Source organism: Sus scrofa, chromosome 17, assembly GCF_000003025.6.
Source record: "Sus scrofa isolate TJ Tabasco breed Duroc chromosome 17, Sscrofa11.1, whole genome shotgun sequence".
Lineage (NCBI taxonomy): Eukaryota > Metazoa > Chordata > Mammalia > Artiodactyla > Suidae > Sus > Sus scrofa.
Genome location: NC_010459.5, coordinates 61,947,205 through 61,970,767, shown reverse-complemented (window position 1 = coordinate 61,970,767; position 23,563 = coordinate 61,947,205). Strand labels below are relative to the sequence as shown.

The 23,563-nt window shown below is 66.0% G+C and overlaps 1 protein-coding gene across 2 annotated transcripts; it reads right to left on the bottom strand.

Annotated features, from left to right (window-relative positions):
* Positions 1,377-23,132, bottom strand: SLCO4A1 (solute carrier organic anion transporter family member 4A1). 2 transcript variants are annotated; one of them, XM_021078225.1, is made up of 13 exons: positions 23,023-23,100; positions 21,438-21,727; positions 13,968-14,844; positions 12,981-13,071; positions 10,991-11,112; positions 10,468-10,579; positions 7,180-7,334; positions 5,890-6,085; positions 4,568-4,999; positions 4,241-4,305; positions 3,719-3,867; positions 3,007-3,068; positions 1,377-1,963 (listed from the first exon to the last, which is right to left on the bottom strand). In XM_021078225.1, exons 3-13 carry the CDS (start codon positions 14,776-14,778, stop codon positions 1,717-1,719), a joined length of 2,442 nt encoding a protein of 813 aa, XP_020933884.1. In that variant the 5' UTR covers positions 14,779-14,844; positions 21,438-21,727; positions 23,023-23,100; the 3' UTR covers positions 1,377-1,716. The 2 variants fall into 2 exon arrangements, with proteins under 2 accessions (XP_020933884.1, XP_020933885.1); XM_021078226.1 differs by lacking the exons at positions 3,007-3,068; positions 21,438-21,727 and having other exon boundaries at positions 1,378-1,963; positions 4,568-4,740; positions 4,834-4,999; positions 23,023-23,132.

Sequence of the window (23,563 nt, the reverse complement as noted above, 5' to 3'; positions counted from 1 at the left end):
CCTGGGAGGGCAGGGGTCAGGTGCTGGTCGCACCCCGCCGATGACTGGATCACTTCTGTTTGCTGCCACCATGGCTTCTTCCAGGAAGCATTGCCAAACACCGTGACACCCAGCTGCCAGGGTCATGGTCCGGCTGGTCACTGCTTGTCACCACCCTGTGCTGGGTCTCACACACGTGTGTACCCCTGCCGACTGTCCTGCCACCCGGACTGAATCCCAGGGTTCCATGACAGCGGCGGGAGTCGGGGGCCTGGCTGAGGACCTGGGCCCACCCGGCTGCTGGGCCCTGAAGGGAGGTGACTCTTGGGTCACAGGGTGGGGGGGCTCCCACCAGGCAGGACCCCAGCCAAGCCAGTGCTCACCCCGGGCAGCCCACAGCTACACTGGGCGCAAAATCACAAAGCCACTCAGAGGATACGCAAGCTGGCAAATCGGCAAGTTCATAGAAATAAAACACGCTTGGCAAGAACGTCTGTTTTAAATATTAAAATACATTTACATACACAGTTAAACCGAGGACTCAACAGTAAACATTCCAGGCAAGTCCCAGGACCCTCCGGGCAGAAACCACCGTGCCCACCCCACTGTCAGGTACAAAACAACTTCTATAAATAAGTGATTATACAAAATACGGGTCCACAAATACACCCTCATGCAAGTGGCTCCCACCCACTGCGAGGTCGCGCGGCTCCGGGACGGAACCGACGGCAGCACTTGAAGAAGGGACCCCGTGCCTGGGCCCGGGACGGCCTCGCACGAGCCTGGCCTCCTCTCCATCAGGACGGACAGGAAGTCAGGGCCAGGCCACCTGCAGATGCAAGGACCCGCCAGAGGCACCGCCGGCCGCCCGCTTGCCCACAGGCCGGGTCCTGTGTACCCTCAGTGGAGCAGCCCCAACAGTGTGAGCGACCTGGGGGCCCCCTGAGCATGAGCCGCGGGCATGAGGACCATGACGGTGAAGCCCCTCTGGAGGGTACACGCCCGGTGGCCACCAGCTCCGGAAATCTGTCGTTCAAAGACACAAGAGAGACTGGAATCGTGGCCCACGGGCCACAGTGGTTCCGCACTTCTTGTAACTGATGGAGTCGCGTAGGACTTGCTCATGTGCTTCAGAAGCACAGCTGGGAGTTCCCATCGTGGCTCAGTGGTTAACAAACCTGACTAGTATCCATGAGGTTGCAGGTTCGATCCCTGGCCTGGCTCAGCAGGTTAAAGATCCGGCGTTGCCGTGAGCTGTGGTGTAGGTCGCAAGCTCCGATCTGGCGTTGCTGTGGCTGTGGTGTAGGCCGGCGGCTGAAACTCTGATTTGACCCCTAGCCTGGGAGCTTCCATATGCCTTGGGCGTGGCCCTAAAAAGACCAAAGACCAAAAAAATATATATATATATTATATATATATATAATATATATATATATATATCGGCACAGCCGTTACTGGGTCCAGGGGGTCTTGAGGCCCCGGGGCTGTCCTGCCAAGTCCGTGGGAAGGAGCAGCGATGTACCTGCTGGGAGGTGGCTGCGGGTCTCGCCCCGTCTGAGAGCTGGTCACCCCTCCCCCGGATGCGATCCAGGGTGGGGGGGCGTCCATTCCCGTGGGTCTCGGATTCCTTCTCCTTGGTGCCTCTGAGGCTTCGACACGTGGCCCCTGGCTTGGTGCCCCCAGATCCAATGGCAGATTTTTGCAGGGTCTTCAGTGCCAGGGTCAGTGGGTCAGGGATCACCCCTTCCGGCGAGAAATTAGGCAGAGTTCCGGGGAAGCGCTGCCCGGCGGGCCCTGTCCCTGGCGGGCAGGTGAGCGGTCAGACATTGCTCTGGAGCTGGAGGGCCGAGGGGGCTCCCTGAAGGTCTGGGGGATTGTCGGAGGCCGAGGACTGGCTGGGCAGAGAGGCTTCCAGGCCATCTGAAGCCTGCGACAGGGGCTTGTAGAAGAGGCAGGCAGCGGCGAAGAAGACGAAGCCCAGGACCTGGGGGGGAAAGCAGCTGCTGGACCTTGATGGAGCTGCCGCCGCCGGGGCCCCGGTGCCTCACGCGGTTCCGAGGAGCCCCGCGCCCTCCCCAGGACCCACCCGTCCTGCAGAGCTGGCGCCCAGCGGGCCCCAGTATTATTACGGGGAACGAAAGGTACAATCGGACTGGGTGGAGTGGGGGGCTGGTCAGGGGCTGCCCAGCATCCGTCCAGGGTACATGACCACATCACGACCCCCGGGGAGGACCTGTGAGCGGGGCCTTCACTTGGAAACAGCGTCCTTGGCTATGTGATGAGGTGAGGGGTGAGAGGTCAGTCTGGCTTGGGGGAACTCAGGATCCCGAAAGGGGGGCAGCCACGGGCGATGCAGGCAGAGAAGGGGCGGGTCCCTACAAGCCCAGGAGCCCCAAGGATGGCCGGAGAGGCACAGGACACAGTCCCCTCAGATCCCGAGGGATAAGGGACACCGCCAACACCTCGACGGGGGACGTCTGGCCTCCCGAATGAGAAAGAATGAATTCCTGTTGTTTGAGCACCTGGTGTGGGGGCCTCACTCCAGCCGCCCCAGGAACCTGAGCCGGAGCTGGTCAGCATTGGCGGTTACATCGCTACAGCCACTGCACTGACCCCCCCAGTCACGACAGGGTCACAGGCGGTCTGAAGACCACAGGGTGGGCTCGCACGCCAGCCTCTGCACACCCGAGTGTGTGTGTGTTTAACGCATAAACGCTGGGTCTTAACGGGACACCCACTGTGTTTCCTGAGCACCCCCGGCTGTTGTGCCTGAAGCCAGAGTAGGAGAGGCTGCTTCTCTTGGTGGCCCTGTGACCGCAGGGGATGTCGCTTAGAGGGGTCCACGCATCTGCCCCCCACGGACATGAGCGCTGACTGTGGGCCACGCTAAGCACTGTGCCGAGGCCGGGGGGCATCCTGGCAGACAGCCACCCCGGGGCCAGCCTGCTGCTCTGGCCGGGGGACCGGACAACCCAGGGGCAGAGTGAGGGCCAGCTCCCCGCACAGGGCGCGTCACTTTAAACCGACCTGTCGCTCTTATTCAGAGCCACACAAATCGCCTTCTCACGCGTGGCTCTGTCTGAGCTAGTCTGTGAGGAGACAAACCCGAGCATCACTGGGAGTCGCCTGTCTTGGCGGCTCTTCCCGAGAAGGCTCAAAGGCCAAGTCCACCCTCCACCCGAGGACGGAAACCACGACGTCCTCAAGGCCGGTCCCAGGACTCCATGTGATCTGGGAAGGTCCGTGCCTTTTCCTCCAATGGGGGACATTCAGAGTATAAGTGTGCTGCCTCTCCCCCTGTGACACAGGCCAGGGGAGCAGCAGGACGCCTCTCTTAAAGGCTGGAAAGCGGAGGGTTGGGCCAAGAGCAGGGCGTAACTCGAGGCCCACGGAGGAAGGAAGGAGAGGGCCCAGCAGCTGCCTTCAGGGAGGGCGGTTTGGTTTCTCCAAAGCCTTAGTGGACCAGGGCCCCGGGCACACCAGCCAGCCCAGCAGTGAGGACCCCGGGAGGCAGGGGAGGGGGAGCGGCTCCTGGGGTCCAGAGAGGGAGCCCTGTGACTGAGCCTGCCGTCCCCCAGCTCCTTCCACCGGCATTGCTGTCATGGTCCCAACCACGACAGCTTCAGATGAGGAGCCTGCTTCTGGAAACTGGGCTACAGGGGGGACCTGGGGTCCCGGCAGGGGTCTGAGCTGTCGGAGACCCCAGGGCCGTGCCCGACCTCCGGGGGGGCAGACTCACCTTGTACAGCAGCCCCGTGATGAGCATGTACCGGCTCATGGCCGAGTTCTGGTACACGAAGCAGGAACCCTGCTGGCCGCACTGGTCCTGCCAGAGCAGGCACGACTTGTCAATCACCCAGCCGAAGGCGATGGGCCCCGGGATGCCGCCTGCGGGAAGAAGCGCCTCAGCACACGGACACGGCCGGGCCGCCAGGGCAGTGGGCAGTGCCAGAAACCCAGACCGCGCGGCCTCCCAGGAAGGTGGCATCAGCCATTGGGGTTCTTAGGGGATGCAAAGGGGACTTGCCACCATGCAGGGAAAACTCCCCAGGACTCTAGCGGAGCCTCTGTGTTAACGCGGAAGGGGTTCCCTCTGGGCAAATAAAGGACCACGGGTCCCCCTAGCGGACTGCTGGGGAATGGCGCCCTTCCCTGCTGGGGGGACGCACACCAGCTTGGTGAGGAGGCAGGCGCTGGGCATATGCCCTTGTGCAGTGAACACACCGCACAACTGTACATGGCCCCTTCCTCAGCACAGTACCTAGCGTTCGAACCACGATCCACTGAATGCCCAGTGCAAAGGATCTCTGCCGGTCGCAGACGCACCTGCCACGGAAAACCGATGCATCAACACCCGGGGAGGCGCGGCTGCTCGCCAAGTCTCACCCCCATGCCGGTGGCCGAGTCCTGGCTGAGCCCCGGGCCGCATCACCGCCTCCCCAGGTGGCAAGCACCTCACAGAGGCAGTTAGCGCTTTCCTGCCACAGCTTTCTGGGGCCTGGCATGTACCCCACAGGGAGCTGCTGAGCGCTGCCTTAGCTGCAAAGGGAAGGTTCTGGACCAGAGCAAACCCAGGCCCCAGGCTTACCGTAAAGTCGCCGTTAGTGCAGGAATGCTGCTGAGGAATGTAAAGATAATTACAACGAATATGAAAACCAGAAGGAGGGGCTTTCTTTGACAAGTTGAAGTGCATTTCCCTGCAGTAGCATGGCCAAACCCAGAGGACAAATTCTGAGGGACACAGCTACAGTCCCGGTACACCTGGGAGCACACAACAACAGCACCGATTACAGGAGGAAGGGGCGGGGCCTCCCAGGGTCCGGTGCGGCCGATGTGGGCGGTGGCCAAACTCACCATCTGGCCGCCCGGGCCGGGCGTGGCCGCCTCCGTGCATCCCGCGTGGCAGGGCGAGTGGTACATGAGGCCGTCGGAGCCACACACGGGGGTGTAGTGTCCTGCCCAGCAGCCGCAGTGGGCGTTGCAGGCGGCCGTCAGCTCCAGGTGGCCTTCAGGCAGGAGGCTGCGGGCAGGAGATGAGCGGTGGTGGGGTGGAGGCCAGGGCCAGGCGGGCGCCCCGGGGACACGGGGACAGCCTTGGGTCTGGTCCCCCTGGGCCCAAGGCTGCGGGTTAACAAACTTGCTGGGTTTGCTCCACCCAAGGAATGGGGCCTCCCGCATGGCCCTCTGCTCCTGGAATCGCTGGACGTGCTGAGCACAGAGCAGATCCAGAGTCTTCCCATCACGCGCCTCCCGGCCCGGCTTGTCAGGGCAGAGGCGGCGCGGTTGCGGGGGCTCGAAACGCGACACCGCATGCGGGCAGGTACGAATGAAACCCTCTTCTGGCACCGGCCCCGGCGCCGCAGCGGAGGCCACTACACGAGGTCCAGATCATTTACCCGCACACACAGCCGCAACCACAGACACACGCCCTGCTCGCCTCCTCGGCTCGGCGCTCTCTTGGAGCTGCCGGGACCCCAGCTCCCTGCGTCCACAGCACAGGGCCCTCGGCTCTCCACCAAGCCTTCTGCACTCTGGCTGTTTCTGACTCTCGCCGTCCCCCGGACGGCACCCTTGCACGCTGCTCTGACACTCTCATCCCCACGAGGAATTCTTGGGAGGCAGCCACCAGGCCCAGGGCAGGTAGCCGGTCTGTTTCAGATACCCCCAGGCTGCGACCCCACGCGCTGTGCCCCTCGTGGTCCCGGCGCAGTGACGTACGGGAGCCGGTGCTGGGCCACCTTCCACGACAGCGCGTACAGAGGACACAGGCAGCCGCCGTCCCGTTTTATACACGGGGACCGGGGCTCGGTGTGCGCGTGCCCAGCGTCCTGCTGTTATGACGTCTCCAAGGACGCCACCCTCCCCCAGGGACCGCTGGTGACCCCAACAGGCATGCCACCTGGCTCTTACCTCCCATTGTAGCTGACGGTCACGCCCGCCATGGGCACGTTGGGGCAGTGCGTGAGGAAGGCCAGGGTGGTCAGCCCGCTGGCCAGGGTGCAGAGCAGGCAGAACTTGATGGTTCCCGAGCCACGCAGCTTGAGCTTGTTCACAAAGAAGCCGCCCAGGAACGTGCCCCCGCCGCCCGCCGGCACCACCAGGTACCCTGCGCAGAGGGAGGGGCTCAGTGACGTCCTCAGAGCCACGGCGGCGGGGCCACCCACGCGCGGGGTCTCGTCTCCACTTCACAGGTGGAGCGCTGGGCTCTGCACCCAACGTGGGGACCCTGACCAGGCCTCCCGGGGGCCACTGGGGGAGCCTCGGCCCTGGGGCCTGGGGTGGACACCGGGTCAGCCACTCAGAGGCCCAGGGATGGGCGCACGGTGGGCAGGACAAGGAAGAGGAAAGGTCACTGCCCTGCTCGGGAGGCCCCAGGACGTCGTCCTCCCTGGCCCAGCACAGCCTCTGCAGAGTCCAGCCCTGAGGGGTATTCGGAGAAGCTGGTGGCTGTCACGCGTAGCAAGAGGGACTCGTGGGTGTGTGGGTTCCAGGCCACCCCGGGGGAGGGTGCAGATGGGGTGGGGTCTCCAAGGAGTCGGGGAGACCTCAAAGCCCCTGGGCTCAGTGAGCCCCTCTCCCCAGATGGAGACAGCTCGGTGGGGGGGGACCCAGAGGCCACGGCCGGTCGGAGAGGGGCTGCTGGGGGAAGAGGAGGCAGCTGTTGTGGATGGGTCTGGGTGGGACGGTCAGTCGAGAGCCAGCAAGGAGGGGTGAGTGGGGACATGGGTCGCAGGGTGGCCCCTAATCTGTGACTGTCCTCCCGTGCAGGACACAGAGCCCAGGGGGCCGGGATTGACCCCATGTCCAGTGACCACCTCCAAGCACCTCCTGGCTGGGGACGGCCAGGCCTGAGGGAGCCCGGTGGGAGCCGCCAACCAAACCCTTTCCGCCAGGAGCCAGAGATGACAAAGGCCCAGGCTCTGGGTGGTGGCTCCGGGGCCTGCGGGGCGTGGTCAGCACGCTCCGGTCAGCGCTTCCCAACCGCCCTCGGGAAGGACCGTGCTGCCTCCCGTGGGGGCCGGCCTTGGCGAGCGTGAGCAGAGCTGCTGTGTGAGAGCCAGAGGCCTCTGCTGGGGTCCCCGCCTGGGGGATCCCACGCCCAGCGCTGCCTGGGCTCCCCGGAGAGGCTCCCTCAGCCCCTCGGTCTGGAGAACCAACCAAAAGGCGGGGGAGCCCTCCCAGGCTCGGGGGTGTTCTCACCGAACAAGGTGGCGGCTTCCGAGGCGCTCAGGCTGAACTGGGACTCGAGGAACTTGGGGCCGAACGTGGACATGCCGGCAATGAGCGTGGCCTCGGTGGCCCCGGCCAGGCAGAGCAGGATGAACGTAGGATTCTTCAGGAGCAGCCAGATGGACCTGGAGGCGGAGGGGAAGGGCGCAGGGAGAAGAGACAGAGGGGCCGAGTGGGCCAGAGCCAGGACGCGAGGAGGCCGGAGCTTCTGAGGCCACGGCCCTTCCCACCTGAGCACAGAGCCTGGTCTCAGAGGGGAGTGGAGTGGGGTGCAGGGAGCCAGGCACCCCGCCCTTACTCTTGTGAGGCTGGGCTGCGGCGGGCGGAGCGCGGGCGCCAGGACTCGGAGCCTATGGGCTGCTGCGAGAGCTGCTGTCCAGAGTTCCGGCTCTGGCCCGGGGAGAGCCCCGAGTGACCGTGACACTGTTGAGTCACCGGGGGCAGCTGCGAGGACCAGCAGAGGGGCCTGAGTTGGGAGCAGAGGCTGGGGAGGCGGCTGTCACCAAGTCCAGCACGGGGACTCCTTCTCAGTCACTAGCTGGTGAGGGGGGTGACGGGAAGCCCTGCAGACTTGGACCAAGAGGCCCCTCCAAGGAGCCCCTGGGTGGCCTTGGCTGGCTCCCCGGCTTCCCTGGGTGTGACTTGGGGGGCTGTGGCCAGTGGGGTCCCGGCAGTGCCCCTCGAACCTGCCTGCCAGCTCCCCAGGGAACCCGGCCTGGCCCTTTCTGCATGGCGCTGGGAGGAAGGGCCTTGGGCTCAGTGTCGGGTGGGGACACTCTGTGCCCCAGAGGCCATGGCTGACCCTGCACAATGGGTTTCAGGAGCGTCGGGCGTGGGCTGTGACCCCATCACCCGTGTCATCCCTGTGGCTCTGCGGGGAGGCGACCCCCACCCAGTGTCACAGCGGAGTTGCGGGCATGGCGCCAGGCGTTCACATCAGCCCGTCCGTGGGACGAGCACAAAGGTTCCAGAGGCCCACACTCGGGGTGAACCGGGTCCTGCGTCCCTTGGGGTTGGGGGCCTGTGCCGTGCTGACACCTGCGTGTACTGTTTAAAAGGGCCAGATGCCAGGGGCTGTTAAAATGCCATGTGCAGCACAGAACAAAACAACAGCAGCAAAACAAACTCCCTTCTGGGCCGTGAAGGGGCAGAGCTGAGACCAGGACGTGGGGGCGGGCTGCAGAGAGGCCCAGGAAGGAGCTTTGCTCTGCCCTTCCCCACCCAGCCCCTCTCAGCCCCGGCTGGCAGGTCCTGGACCCCTGGGCACAGTGTTCTCCAGAGCCCGGGGTCCTGGCCGGACGGGCTCCCTCTTGGGCGTGAGACAAGGCACAGCCTGATCACCAGCGACTGGCCGTGGTCTGATCCGATCACAGCAGCTCTGACAAGGGCCACTTTGTCCTGTTCTCTGCGTCTTCAGCAAAAGGCGTCATGAGCCCCCCGCCCCCGTCCCCCTCCCCACAAACCCCATGATCATCCTCCAGTAGGAGAGAGCCCCCCGACCGGGTCCAGCCGTCTGCGCTGACGCCTGCCCGCAGGTGTCAGAGCAGCTGGCACACCTTGACATCCAAAGGCCCGTCCTTTGGCGGACGCAGCCCGGCGGCACAGTGGATTCTGCACAAGTGGGTGCATGGGGAGGGGGCCACGATTAGCCTTTGTGTCCCAGCAGGGGGAGCCAGGGCTAATGAAGTCACCCCCACACCACGGCGTCTCAGGGTGACCTCGGAGCCTCGTCCCCATCCTGACTCAAAGGGGCACCTGAATCCTTCAAAACTGACTTTCAACCTCAAGGACCGAAAAGGCTTCTTTCTGGTCCACAGCCCGAGTCGGGCATCCGTGAAGAAGTCTCAGAGGCAACACTGTCCCTTATGGGCGCTGGCGGTCGGGGCTTTCAGGCCCTGGGGGGGGCGGGGTGGAAGGGGGTGGAGGGAGCCCCGGGTGTGGCCAGTCCCTGCCTGGACCTGCCCAGGATGCTCGGCGAGGCCCGCAGGAGGTGACTGTCCCCCAAGTACATGAACTTTCCCATCTCTTAATCTCAGCCGACAGGCTGCTCAGCTGAAATCCCATATTGAATTTGCTCGGGGAGCTAGTCCCGCCCTTGACAGAGGGCCCGTGTCCTAGGGTTTATTTATCAGCAGTCGGTTTGGGGAACCAAGCCTGAGCATAAACCGCCTTATCTCGGCCTTTGTCCAGGTCCACGGGGGACCAGGCTACTGCCGTCCTCGGTGCTGCTCAGAGGGAACGGGGGGCCCTGCCCTGCCTGGGGCAGCTCCACTGCAGGTGTCAGGAGGTGGGCCAACTGCCCTCGCACGGAAGCCCCCGCACCCTGGCCGCGTGGCTCAGAGGCAGCTCCCGAGTGGGCAGCTGTTCAGGGCTGTCTAACCTGGTAGCCAGCAGCCAGGGGCCTCCCTGACGCCACGCCGCCCTCCCCATGTTGAAGAGAGACAGCGGGGGCTCCTACCTGCCACTCACAGCCCCCGCCCCGCATGGCTGGTTCCAGGCTCAGGAAACTCCAGGGGCAGGTAGGTGGGCGTTTGCTGAGGCCGAGGATTTGGGGGTCGGGGGGGTAACCATCCAAGCTCCTCCACCTGCCTGGGAGAGCCCCCCCCCCCAAATGCCCAAAGAGGGGCACTGACCAGCCACGGCCCCCAGGCCCCATACTGTCCCCCTGAGACCCCAGAGGCCCAGCCTCTGTTTGTCCCAACCTGCGCAAAGCAAGACCAGGTCTCACACGAGGGGAGGAGGGGTGGAGCCCCGTCGGCACTTGCTGGTGCCGCCTAATGGGGGGCAACTCATGGGGAGTGGCCTGGGGGTCAGTCTTCCCCTGGGAACCCTGGACACGCCTGGCTGCGCTCAGGCACAGGGATTCGCTCCGTGACCACGAGGCGCCAGGTGCAGCCGCCAGAGCCTGCCATGTGGGGGCGCAAAGAGGCCCCGGTGTGCTGGTTGCTGGTGCGGTGGGCCAGGGGGTGGGGGGCAGGTGCCGCCGGGCTGAGGCCCGGCTTCCCGTCAGAACCACCGTTAGTGGCCCTGAGAGGAGGCTCTGTCCCCTGCTCCTTAATCTTATTGCCCAAGTTTGGGGGCCAAGACCTGAAGCTTTGGGGTCAGAAGGAAGGTTAGGGGCTGTGTGCGCCCCCGATGTGGCCCAGGAGGGGGGTCACAGGGTTCTCCCAGCTCAGGATCAAGAACCCAGCGTACGTAGGGCCCTAAAGGGTCTTTGGGACACAGACACAGACGCGAGCCCCCCACCCGGGTCCTTACAGAGGCAGGTCTCTGATGGTTTTCCCGAAGTCAGGGTTGCTGGCTGCCTTGTGGCCGCTGTCCTTTAACTGGTGAGTTTCAGATGCTCTCATGACCACGTAGCGCTGGGAGCCTGGGAGGGCCAGGATGTTGGCGGGGGACAGAGGCCAAAGGCCCCAAGGGGCCCCCCGCCGGGTGTGGGACCAGCTGCAGGACAGGGTGCCTGGCCAGACATCCCTACTGAGGCACCGTGGTGACGCGCTGGCAGGGATCGGGGGTGGGAGAAGCCCCCGGGCTCAGCCTGAGACCAGAGGGAAATGAAGGGATGGAAAGGCCCCGCCTCCATTGAAACCAGCCTCTCCTGTGGGTCTCTGAGCTGGGAGAGGCCACAGGGGCCGAGGGAGCCCTTGGGTCGGGCCGCCCCGCAAGAAGGCAGCCCCGCCCAGGAGGTGAGGGTCCCAGCCACCCGCCCGCCGCTCCAGGACCTGGAGGAGGAGCAGGGGACAGTGTCCTGTCTCCCACAGGCCTGGGACGCGAAGCTTACCTGGCAGCTGCCGTGGGTACCCGAGAATGGGGACTGCGATGAGGAAAGCCGCGGCTCCGGCGCCCAGGAAGCCGACCCACCAGGCGCCAACCCAATGCGGGCTCTCCGTGGTCAGCTCTGTCCTGCAGGAAGAGGCACTTGTGGTCAGAGGCGCTTCGCGCCTGGAGCGTACGAACCCTCTGCCCCCCAGTCGGAGAGAGGCCGAGACCGAAGGCTCTGCCTGAGGCCCTGCCCTTATGCCTCACCGTCACCCGGTCTGGGGCTGGCAGTGGACGGAGGGCACCCGGACCAACGTGGGGTGGGGAGGATGGCAGCTTGGCCACCGGCTGCCAACCCTGAGCTGTCCGCCCAGCCCTTGCTCTGGGGCCCAAGAGGCTGCCTCCTCTGGAGGCCACGGCGGGGGGCCAGGCGGGGCAGGCACACCTGAAAGAATAGGAGGCACCTGCCCCAAACCTGGCAGAGGTGGCACCTGGCCTCCTGAAGCTCAGGGGGCAGAGCGGGGGCTTGCCCGCCACCCCAACCTGCACACAAGTGCATTTTCCACAGCAAAGGTAAGTCGGGAAAAGCATGGGTGGGCAGCCGCGGTGGATGGGAGCCTGGGCAGGGCGGAGGCAGCCGAAGGCCTGGGGGGATGTACGGGGAGCAGTGAGGGCCACTGCCCAGCCCAGCGCGGCCCCAGGCGGGGTGGGCCAGACGGGCCCCTCTGCCTGACCCCTTCATGCCCAGCGGCCCAGGTCCCAGAGCAGGGAGGGACCTACCCCTCTGCACAGAACATGCCCCTGGACACTGATTTTCGTCAACCTGAGGCCACCCCGACGCGCGGGCAGCCATCTGCCGAGAGAGTCCGGAGCTCTAGCCATGTCCCCGCGTGTCCCCGCAGTCGGTCAGGAGAACCGCCCCGACGGAGACGCTGAGACACCCCTCCCCACGGAAGACGGAGGGGTCCGCCCCCAGAGCCTGGCCCTGAGGGAAGGACCCCCCTGCCCCTGTCCCTGCCCCTGTCTCTCTCCTGCTCAGATGTATGAAAACTAGAATCACGAAAGGTGAGCGGAAACGGAAGAGCCACACGTGACAGGATGAGCACAGTGCGCTCGCCGCTCCTCCAGGTCCTGACACGGTGCCTGAGCCCCCTGAGCGTCCTGGGGGATGGGAGGGTCTTTGGTTCAGGGAGGCCCCTCCTGGCGGACCCCCGCAGGTTCCGACGGGGCCCGGTTACCAGAAAGACCAGTCGTGTGATTAGGAGCCTGGAACTTCCAGTCCCACCCCGACCCCTGGGGGGTTGTGGTCAGCGATGGCCGATGATTAATCAATCCTGCCTAAGCAATGAGGCCCCCCAGAAACCTAAGGGTTCAGAGAGCTTCCAGGGCGACCGCATGGAGGTGTGGCAGGGAAGGCGCCCAGAGCGGGCCCAGAACTCCAGGCCTCGCCCCATCGGGCTGTCCCTGGGTGTGGTCTGTGTGAGGAACTGGCCCTGGGCGGGTCGTGCTTTCCCGAGTTCTGTGAGCTGTTCCAGCAGATCGCCGGGAGGCGGGCCACGGGCCCTCCGATTTGCAGCCAAGTTGGGCAGGACCTGCCCCTGGGGGGGGGGGCTCTCCTGGGACGGCCCCTCACCTCTGGGGTCTGAGCTGACTCCAGAAAGTCAGCGTCAGAATTCGGCTGCATCTGGGACACCCGGCTGGGTCCCCAGGGGGCTTTGGAGCCCTACTTGGTGTGGGCCCCCCCTGGCCACATGCCCTCCTGCCCCCTGCAAAGAGGCTCATGTTGGTGGCAGGAGAATCCACAGTTTGTTGTGGTCTTAGTCCCAGGAGGCCGTCCGTCCACGCTGCCCCCCTCAGGCCGTGCTCCCCACGTGCCCACAAGTCCCAGGTCCAGCAGAGCAAGGCCGGGACCGGGACCTGCCCCTGCTCCCCCGCAGTCCCCCTGCGCCTACAGTGGGCGTTTTCTCTGCTTGACGTGACACGAACCCGGGGATGGAGCCCAGGGCACTCACCTTGTGCCTATTTCGGTGTAAATATTCAGCAGGGCACCTCCGACCAGGTAGCCAGCTGCGGGGCCGAGGATGGCCGCGGTGTAGAAGGTGGCTGGAAGGGAAGCAGAGCCGTCGGGGATGCGTCACGTCCTGCTCCGCCGCTCCGGGCCCACGGGTGGCTGACACTCCGCAGCCCCCCACCCCCGGGGAGAAGCCCCCTGCATCTCTGCACCTACACCCCAGCTGGAGCACGAACCCCTTTCTATCAGGGTTTTGTCGGGTCTGATATCGGCTGGTGCCAGCCTTTCCAAGGGGCCGCTCAGACACCCCCCAGAGCCGCTGCAGGCGTGTTTGGGCTCTTCCCCGCCCCAAGGACCAACGATCCCGAGAACTTAACTTACGGGGTGCGGGTGGCACCCATGCGGTGCTGCAGGCTCACCTGGGGCCACGCCCTCCCAACACCCCCACCCCCAAGCCCGTCCCCAGAACAGCAACCAAGGGATGTGGACGGGCTGCTCCAAGGTGGACGGAAGGCAGGGGCAGCTGACAAAGCCTGGCTGGGCTGGAGCACCGGCCCCGGCCCTCGGCTGACCCGAGTGCCTTCCCTGGCAGGACCTCGCAGGAGGGGCTTGGGGAGGCGGCCGGCACAGGCTGAAAACTCAGAAATCCCACCCGAGATGTAGGAGAGGGTCTCCGGGGCAGCGTGCGGCTCAGCCCAGCCCCACGGGCAGCATGGCAGCAGCACCCAGCGCCGGTCACCAGCCAACCCTACGCCTAACGTCCCCTGTGCTCTGGGCCCCGCGAGGTGTGCTCAGGGGTCAGGCTGCGGCCGGCCAGCACCACCTCCCTCACCGGAGGCGTCCAGGTGACACGCAGGCCAGGGCTCGCCTGCCACCTCACCTGGGAGCACCTGGGGCCACCCGGGACCCTGTGAGCCAACAGGGAGATGCCCGTGGGGGGCACGGACGGGGCCAGGCTCCGAGGGGGCGCCCAGCCCGCGTCACTCACCGAGGTAGACTGGCGAAGAGCTGGACTTGACGTTCTCGTCCAGGTAGGTGACACCCAGCGTGTAGAGCGGCGTGGCCCCCACGCCGTGCAGGAACTGGCCCAGCATGAAGACCAGCCGGTAGCTGGACAGGCTGGACGCGCGGCCCCCGCACGGCGCGCTCTGGTTGGCGCGGCAGGTGCCCACGACCTGGTCCCCCTGCACCTCGTAGGGGCCGGTCGTGAAGTGGGGCAGCGCGAACACCAGCGAGCCGGCGCCCATGACCAGCACGCCCCAGCCCAGCCAGCGGGGCTTGTGGCCGTGGCCGCCGAAGTAGCTGACGAAGGTGAGGCAGAGGCAGGCGGCCACGTCGTAGGAGCTGGCGGTGAGGCCGCTCTGGTAGCTGTGCAGGTCGAAGCGCCGCTCGATGGACGTGATGACCGAGTTGATGAAGCCGTTCACCGTCATGCCCTGCAGGAAGGAGGCCGCGCACAGGAACAGCAGGAAGCCGCAGGGCGTGTTGAAGACCTGCAGGCACGCGGGCGCGAAGGCCCGCCAGCCGCACGCCTCACCCGGCCCCGCCGCCACGTAGTGCACCTCCCGGGCCGCGGCCCGCGGCCCGTGCTTCTCGGGCTGGCACAGCGGCTGGCTGCTGGAGTCCAGCGGGCCGTGGGCGGCCGCGCGCAGGGCACTGGGGCTCAGGGGCGAGCAGAGCGACGCCCGCCTGCCGGGGGGCGTGTGGTCACAGCTGCCGTTGGCGGCCAAGGGGGGCCCGGGGAAGACTGGCTGCGGCATCGAGACGAAGGGCTTGTCCCCCACTGAGTGCTGGGGCATCTTGGAGGAGGCGCGGCAGCGACGGCAGTGCAAGAGGACAGGCGGTGCTCCGGCGGTGGGGTCGATCTGCGGGAAGGGTTTCTGTGAGTCTCCCCCGTCCCTGGGGGCCTATGGCTCTGCCTGCGGGGTTCTCAGCCTGGCGGAGGGGGCCTTCCTGACCAGCCCCCTCCCCGAATCCAGACTCACACACGCAGGGCAGCCCCCTTCTGGTTGCAGGGCAGAGCTGGCCTGGGTGAGGCCGTAGAGCAGGGGTGATGCTGAGACACTGCGGGACGCCCAGGAGGCCGCACGCTCCCCGGATCATCCGACACCCACTTCCGCCACGGCCTCGGCTTGGCCGGCGTGAGCTGTGCGTTCTCTGGTCCTGACCACCCAGCCCAGCCTCAGTTCTTCCTTAAACCCACGCCTTGCCCGCCCGGTGCTCCTCAGCAGGCAAGGAACTGCGTCTCAGTCCAGAGTGTGGCGGGTGTGGGGCATGAGGACGGGGACGCACGGCTGGCCCACCCTGTGCCCCCAGGATCGCGGCCGTGCTGGGCGGGCATGGGCGGGAGGGGGAGCCGGCGCTGGGCCTCACTCGCAGTGAGCTGAGTCTCTTGATGCAGAAATGGCTGCAGTCTGCAGCCCTGTGGGCAGGTTGAAGGGAAGTTGTGCCAACACGCCTCCTTCTGCAACCTGCCCCAGCCTGTTCCCAGTGCCCGCTCTGGGCCCTTGCTGCCCACTCCTGCCCCACCGACCAGAGGAAGCTGGGCCGGGCTGAGAAATAGCTGCATCTCCAGGCTCCCGAGGGCTGCCCTGCCCCCCCAACACCCCCAAACCTGAGAAAGGGTGGCACCTACTGCCAGGTAAACGGGTCCTCTGGTTGCCCCGAGGCTGCCTGGGAGCCCAAGTGGCGACAACCAGTCTGCATATTAAGAGGAAAAATGCTGATTTTCCCACCCGGAATAAAGAGCCGGTACACGCCGGGTTGCCGGGAAGGAAAACACCGGATCTTGGTTGTCCTCACAGCCCCTGGGCCCACGCGGGGTCCGCTACTGACCCCAGCACTCCTCCCGGGGTGCCTCTGGCCATGGGCTGAACCGTCTCCCCAAGGAAGACGCATTGGAGGCCCCAGCTCCTCCGGATGTGAGCGACTCAGAGGCAGGGCCTCTGAAGCGGTTGGAGTGGGCCTGGGCCACTCGGGCCAGTGTCCCTTTCAGAGGGGGACCTGGACACAGACACGCCCTCAGGAGGACACACGGTGGCCACTCAGGGCCCAGAGGTGGCCGCAGACCGGATGCCTCTGGCCACAGGCCTTGATCTGCACCCACTGTGCAGCCACCACACGGGGGACACTGGGTGGCAGACGCCGGGAGGTGCTGCTGCAGGGCGCTGGCGCTGCCCCACAGCCGTCTCAGGTTGAGTCTCGCGGACTGAGTCCTTCAGGCACTGCTGTGCTGGGCCCCGGACGGGATAGCCGCGGTTCCCACCCGAGGGTGAGCTTATTCAGGAACTGTCCTTGCACGTGTCACCCGAGATTGAGATGGGGTCACCTGGCTTGGGGCAGGCCGCAAATCCAGGGTCTGTCCTTAGGAGAGAGGCCAGGTGGCCACAGAGACTGGCTGATGTGGCCTTGAGCCAAGGGCTCCGGGGCCACCAGGAGCAGGGGATACAGGAAGGATCTGCCCACCCCCGACCTCGGGCTCCGGCCTCCAGAACTGGGGAGAAAGCTGTGCTGTCTTAAGCCCCCGGCTTGTGGCCCTTTGTTCCAGCAGCTCCAGGACCCTCCGCAGCCCCTGCGGAGGCCTGGCCTTCCGGAGGCTGCAGGCCTGGAGGGAGGGGCAGTCTGAGCTTAGTGGACCCTCAGAGCAGGACGTGAGCCCAGCTGGTTCTCCCCCTCCCTGGCCCGCGGGGCGTCGAGGGAACCTCGGGGGTGGCCTGGGGGAGCTGTACCTGGCATGGGCCTTGCTGGCAGAGAGCAAAGAGGGCTCTTCGGCCACCGTGGCCGCAAACGCCTGGGTGGGGGCTCAGACGGAGGATTTCGGCTTGTTGGCTGCTTGTTTGTAAACCAAAGACTGGCTGTCTCTTGTGTCAACCACACCCAGGCCCCGGAGGCAGACTGGTGTTTGGAGGGGGTCTGGCTGCACCTCCACCCTGCTCCCCTGACACCGCCGCTTCGAGCCTCAGAGGCCAGGGTGCCCCAGCTTTCTGCCGGACCTCGGCCTGCTCCTCGGCCCCCCGGGCACAGCCATCTCACTGAGGCGGCCCGCGGGCTGGTGGCCGCCACCGTTCCCGGGGCAGGCTGGAAGGGCGCGCCTTCTGAGCTAATCTCAGCCTCAGCTGGGCTCCTCTCTGGCTGCCCCCCGGCGATGCCGCAGGAGGCCCCCCGGCGATACCTGCGCTCCACGCTCACGCCAACATGACGAACGTGCAGGCTGCGGGCACGACGCTGCTGCACCCCTGGCCACAGCCCACGTAACAGGCGGCGGAAGCGGGACCAGAGGGGTCAGTGATTTTCCCAAGGCCGCGCAGCCGGCCAGGGCCAGTTAGGACGAGGCCACGTGGTCTGGCCAGAGCCCACTGTGCAAGTCACAGTCGTCCTGGCCAGCATGGTACTCAGAGAACCGTGACCGACTGTGTGGCATTTATACACGGGCCGACTGTTTACTTTGGAAACTGGCACTGCCAGGCTCTCAGAGGCCAGATCTTGAGGCCAAGCGTGGAGAGAAAAAATTCCACCTCAGCCGTTCCCCTGGGGCCCGGGGCCACGCCCGGAGCTGTATTTATAGAGCGGCCGCCTCCGTGTACCCTGGCGTGCCAGGCTCTGCGCAGAGAGCTGGAAGGAAGGCGCCTACAGAAGGAGCAAAATGTCCATGCGGTGAGAACAGCGCCAGGAATTCCGGGGGCAGAGCAAAGCCAGACAGTGGCACCTGCCTGCAGACCGGCCCCGAGGCCCTGTGCCCCGATTCTGTCCAGTGCGCACACTCGATGCGGGCGATCGGGCCTCATGGCACAGCTTGGAGGGCGAGAAGCATGGGCCCTGGGACAGGACGGCTCTGCCTCCCACCAGCCCGCAGGGCAGACGGGCTCGGGAGACACAGGAAACGGAGACTTCGCCCAGAGGCCGCCACGTCTTTGTGCTGTGGGGCCACACCCCCCAGTGCTTTGTCTCTGCACATGGACACAGGCACACACGCCAAGACACCTGCGTGTGCACCGACCTGGGATGGAGCCAAAGGGAAGGTGTCCAGGCAGGTGCTCAGAGAGGTCTGTCTGGTGGCCCGTGGGGACGGGGGGTCAGTACTGGGCTGGGGCGTGTCACTGGTGGGCCGGTCTTCCCAGGAGAGAAGCCCGCACCTGCTCACCCTGCCTCCGGGGAACCTGAGCTCGCTTAAACGCCCCCAGCCCCCCACCCCGCACAGGAGAAACACAGGGGACCCGGCGGGAGGATGGAGCCCACGGCAGGGCTTAGGGGACCACGGAGGTGAAGTTTGTGCAGCTGGGAACCACCACTGTCCTTCCTCTTTGAAGAGAAAGCCCTTAGCAAGACCCCACCTCCGGGTGGTGGGCCGTCCAAACAGCTCCACGTCAGCGGCAAAGTTTATCTGAGCCAAGCGCTCAGGTCTCTGACACAAACACACAAAGCTCAGCCCGCAATCGCACGCGTCACACGCTCGGCACCTCCCAGACGGAACAGCCTATTTTAGGTATTGGCCAGGGACCAGCGGCGCTCCCCACCTGCGCAGGATGGGAGTCTGCAGGTGTCCTCACCTGAAAGCCCCGACGGCACGGAGCTCCCGGCGTCTCCCCGCACCCCCGCCGTCCCCGGCCCGTCCCCCACCCCACGGGAGATGAGAGCCTGCGGATTAGGCAGGATGATTAGCGGGGGATAAAGTGCACCCGAGGGCCTCTGGCAGCAGCCGCGCACCTGGGGCTTCGGCGGGCGGGTGCGGGTGCCCGTGCGTGTGTGCATGTGTGTGTGCACGCGCACTTGCGTGTGTGCGCGTGGGCATGGCTGTCTTCGCCCAGGTTTCCTCCGACTCCTGAGCCGGCCTGGCCCATCGGCTGAGATGTCTGTGCAGAAGACATCCAGGCCCTGCTCCCTTCCCACCCCCCCCTGCTCACAGCCTCACAAGCCCCCACCGCACTGTGGGAAGTCGGTGGCCCCGCTGCGGGCGGCTGGGCACGGCCCCGCCCGGGGGACCTACGGTCCCAGTCTCAGGAAAGCATGAAACGGCTTTGCTGTTCACACGCTGCCCGCTGCCCAAGCCTCCCTGCAGGGCTGCGCGGGCGCGGTGCGTTTACGCCGCCGAAGCCGAAGACTGTCTGCAAAGCGTAGCGGGACACAGGGTCACTGAGAGTAATGGTTAAGCCTCCGGTGGTGGCCCTGGAGCCCCTGGGCCTGGCCCCCCAGAGAGTCTGGCTGCAGCTGGAGCACACGTCCCCGGGAGGCCTGAGACTGGGGGTCGGCGGGCGGGGCCCTTCTGCAGTCAGGAGGGCTCCCAGGCTCCATCGCAAGCCCTCAGGGAACTGGCAGCCAGGGGAGAAACTCAGGTTTCATTTCTCCTTCCTCATGCTCCAGCCAGCAGATGCCCTGACCTGTCTGGTCCGAGGCCACCAGCCACAGCCACGCCGCTGTGACACGCCCCACACCCACAGGGCAGCCCCACTGAACTCCTGCACCACAGCCCCCTGGGCCATCCTCCTCCCTCCTTGAGTCCCCAGTCCTGGCACCTGCCGCCCCTCCTGCCCCATGACCCTTGGGACTCTCCAGGCCGCTGCACCCCCCCACCCCCAACCCAAACTGCTCTCTCTTCCTCTGAGGAGGTGAGCAGAGGGGCTTTTCACTTCTTGAAGATGAGGCTCCAAGCTATTTATAGAGCAGGCCCAGGTGGCAGGGCCTGGGGAGACCATCACTGTGCCTGGTACACCCCGCTTTGCATGCCAGGTGAGCACACACAGGTAGGTGGGCAGGAAGCTGGCTGCTTTGCATGGAGGCTGACAATGAAGGCTTGTCTGGGGAGCCCCAGGAAGACCCCACCCTCAGGGCGTGTCCTGGGTCTTAGCGTGGACATTCCTAGTCCCACCCTGTCCCCGTGGCCGAGCGGGGTGTGGGAGGGCGGGGTGAGCAGACTCGCGGAGACCTTCGTGGGTTTGGGGGTACAGGGGAGCAGGTTCTGGCCACATGATGGGTCTGCTGGGCCCATGGGCCCGAATACCAGACTTGCAGCATCTGCCGAGAGGTGGACCCAGGGCAAAACGTGGGGGGCCCAGGGCAAGCCCGGGAGGGAGGCGCCCCCTCAGCTGATCCCAAGCCCTCTGTGCTTTGGATGGAGTGCGATGCCTCAGGCATCCCCAAGGCCGGATGAAAAAGCCACTGAGGAAAGGCAGCCCCGTGGGAGAGAGGACCGAATAGAAGCCCCAGCGCCGGAGCCGCGACTCTCTGGACACTGATAAGGGGACCCAGCCTGGCCTCGGTCAGCAGGCCCTGCCCAGTGCTTGGACTTCAGCCCAGAAGCCCCACCAGCCCCGCCAGCCGCCGCATGAGTGAGCAGCTTCTGAAGAAGCCATGTGGTTTGTGAAGACATCCTCCCGCCCCCGGAAATACAGTCCAAGAGGCTAATTCTGTACCTGCTGGTGGGAAGGGGCTGTCCCGTGGCCGCCAAGGGGAAGAGAGGCGCCTGAGGGAAGCGTGACGGCCAAGCCAGGGCAGCGGCTGGGGGAGCCCCCGAGGCGGTCCACAGGGAGCCACATCCCGGGCCCAGCGTGCCGGCAGCTGGGCTGGTCCCCCTCCTCCAGTAGGGCCAGCTCCACGGACTCACTCGAGAGCCCTGGTCACCTGAGGCCTGAGTCGGTGTCTCCCTCTCGCTCTTGGGGCAGAATCCCGGCCGGCCTGTCGGGTGACCCGCCACGCTGATGGGCCCGATGTTGGCGCCCATGCCTCCCGGACGCTGCCGAGGCTGCTCGGCCGCTGAATGTCCAGGAACAAAAGTGCCTGAGGCCTGAGGATAATTTTTATGTCCCTCCAGAAGCAGACGGGGGCTCTTCCTCTGAGGACGGGGGCTCGGGGGGGACACTTTCGTGGCCTCTGTCCACACCCTAGCGGGACAACATGACTTCAAGACTGACAGCTCGGTGGGTGAACGTGGATTTCAGGGTGAGCGGAGGATACCTGTGCTGTTCGGAAGACAGACGTGACCTGGCGCCTGAACTGCAACCGTGGTTTGTCAACCAAGCATCCCTCAGCGGCCGGGGAAGGCCAGGCTCTCTGAGCTGTCACTGTAGTCGGGCTCTTGAACAGGACAGGACGCCGAGCCCTAGACCTCTATGCGCACGGCCCTCGGCCAGCCTGACGTCCAGGTGCCCGGCCACCTCCCCATGGTGGTGGGGAGGGACTTGGTTGGGGCTGTCTCCCCCGCCTCCACAGTGGCCATGCCCAGGGAACCATGGATTAGGTCACAGCCACGGGAGGGAAGCAGAGCACGGGGGGCAGGCACAGGGGACTGGGCCTGACCGAGAGGCCGCTCCCTCCCCTCGCTCCCGCAGCACGTGGGAAAGCCGGGCCCTGCAGGCCCACAGGCACCTCCGGCCACCCTCGGGCGCAGACTACCCCGGCCACATGCTCAAGTCCCCTTAGGTGCAGTCCATCTTTGGGGACCCTGCTCGGTGCCAGGCCTGCTCACCTGGGTTTCCTTCTTCCCCAGGGACAGAGCTATGAAGTGTCTGGAATCACAAACTGGAGGTCAAGCCGCGGCACCGCGTTCTGCCTGTGTGACCTTGGGCAAGGCACTTCACTGGTCAGTGCCTCCACTTCCTCATCCGTAGAATGGGGTGAGGGTAGCTCCCTCGCAGAGGGTGGTGAGGATACAAGGCGGTGATGCTCAAGGCACGAAGCCCAGGGCCTGCCCTTCTAAGGGCTCCGTGAACAGCCTCTCGTCATCATCATCACTGCAGTGTTACTTCATCCTCGGACCTGCGGAAACCAGATGCTCTCTCTCCTCTGAAGTCCCTTTGTCCCAGGCTGCACAGAGAAACTTTCGCAGCACTGCTGTGCTCACGGTTCACTGAGCCCCACTGGCTCCCGAGAGCCAGTTTCTGATTAGACAGAGGAAACCCAAGTTCCCAAAAGCACCATGAGGAGTGGCCACTAGGAAGCTGGTTCCCTCACTGTGGAAAATTACTACCATTCCTAGAGGCTCCAGGCAGAAACCAGCACCATCACCAAGTCTGACCTTGGCAGAGGGAGCCTCCAGCCCCCCACGGGGTGGGGCCGGGCCTGTCTCCCCCGGCGGCACTGACCCCACTGCCTGGCAGTCTTTCCCCACCGGGTTCAGCATTACCCAGGCTTGCTTGTGGGGTGGGAATCACAGCATCGGCCTCTAGTGTCCCCAGTCTCGGGACAGGTGTCTCCACCAGAAGCCAAGGGTAAACCGGGACCATGTTTCCACCCTCCTTTGCCCTCCGCCTGCACCCCGGCAGCGTGCCTGGTGACCCAGCCACGGCTCTGTGCCAGGCACCGGGACTTAACTGTGGCAGGGCGGGGAAAAGGGTGCCGCTTGAGTAGCCAAGGATGGGACCACTCAGTCCCTCCCGCCCAGCGGCAGCCTGGCCCTTGAAGGCCGCTCTGCCGCTCTCCCTTCCCGGTGGCATCTGGAGCGCGGTTGGCGCGAACAAAGCCTGGCCGCCCGCGAGAAACTTCTCTTCATGACCGTTTCCTCCTTGACTCAGCAGCAGCCGCATCCGCCGCAGGCAGGTCGGGGGCCCGCCGGAACCCTGCGGCTCCGGGAGGCGTAGCTCTCTCTGGCCTGACCCGCGTGGCCTGCGCCTGCGTGCGCGCCCGGCCACCTGCCCCGGCCACCCGCCCTGGCCGCTCGCATCACCCTCGCCTGAGCCCCAGCCCCCACTCATCCCTGTCCCCTCCGCCCGCCGCCTCCTCGGAGGCTCCCTGACTGGGGAGCTGGCAGCCAGAGGGGGTGCATTTTGCGGCTGATTCACCCAAGGCGGGAGGGCGGAGGGGCGCGGGTCCGAGCGCGTTACCCCTTTCCCTTCATCCCCCGCCGCAGAGAAGCTCAGGGCGCCCTGCCGGTGCCCAGCGTCCCGCCCCGCCCGGCATCCCCGCCGCGTCAGCGCTGGCGCCACCTCGATCCCCTGGCCCCCAGCCAACGTCTGCGGGCACCTGCTGCACTCCTGACGTCAGCAGGTGAAGGCTCGGCGCGCCCACGAGTGTGCCCCTGACCGTCCGCGGCCCGCGCTGCCCAGAGCACTCACCGTCCCGAGGGCCCGGCAGCCGCGTTGCGCACCACGCTCTGACTGCCGCTCCGCGCCCACTCCCGCTTCATTCATCCCCTCCTGGGCCCGCCCCGCCGCTGGGAGGGGGGCCTCGCGGCCTCCCCTACTCCGGCCAATGGCTGCACAGGGCGAGCTGGGCCCCGCCCCCCGCGCCCCGGGGCCCACCCACTAAGGTGACAGCTGCGGGAGCGCGCGGCGGGGGCGGGAGCAGGCGGGGCTGGAGGGGCGAGGGGCGGGGCCTGGGGCTGGAGCCTGGAGTTGGGCGGAGGGCAGAGCGGAGGGCAGGGCGCCCGGCGGGCGCGGGGGTCGCGGGGCGGGTGGTGGGACCCTGGAGGGGCGGAGGGGCGGCGGCCGCGGCGGCATCCTGTCTGCGTCCCCCAGGTCCCCACCAAAGGCGAGCCTCGTGCGCCCTCGGAGCCGGCGCTGGCCGCGCGCCTTCCTCTGACGGACCCCTCCCACCCCCAGGAGACCCCGATCTCTGAGCTGCTGGCCGGGAAACCAGAGCGGTGAAGTCCGCGCC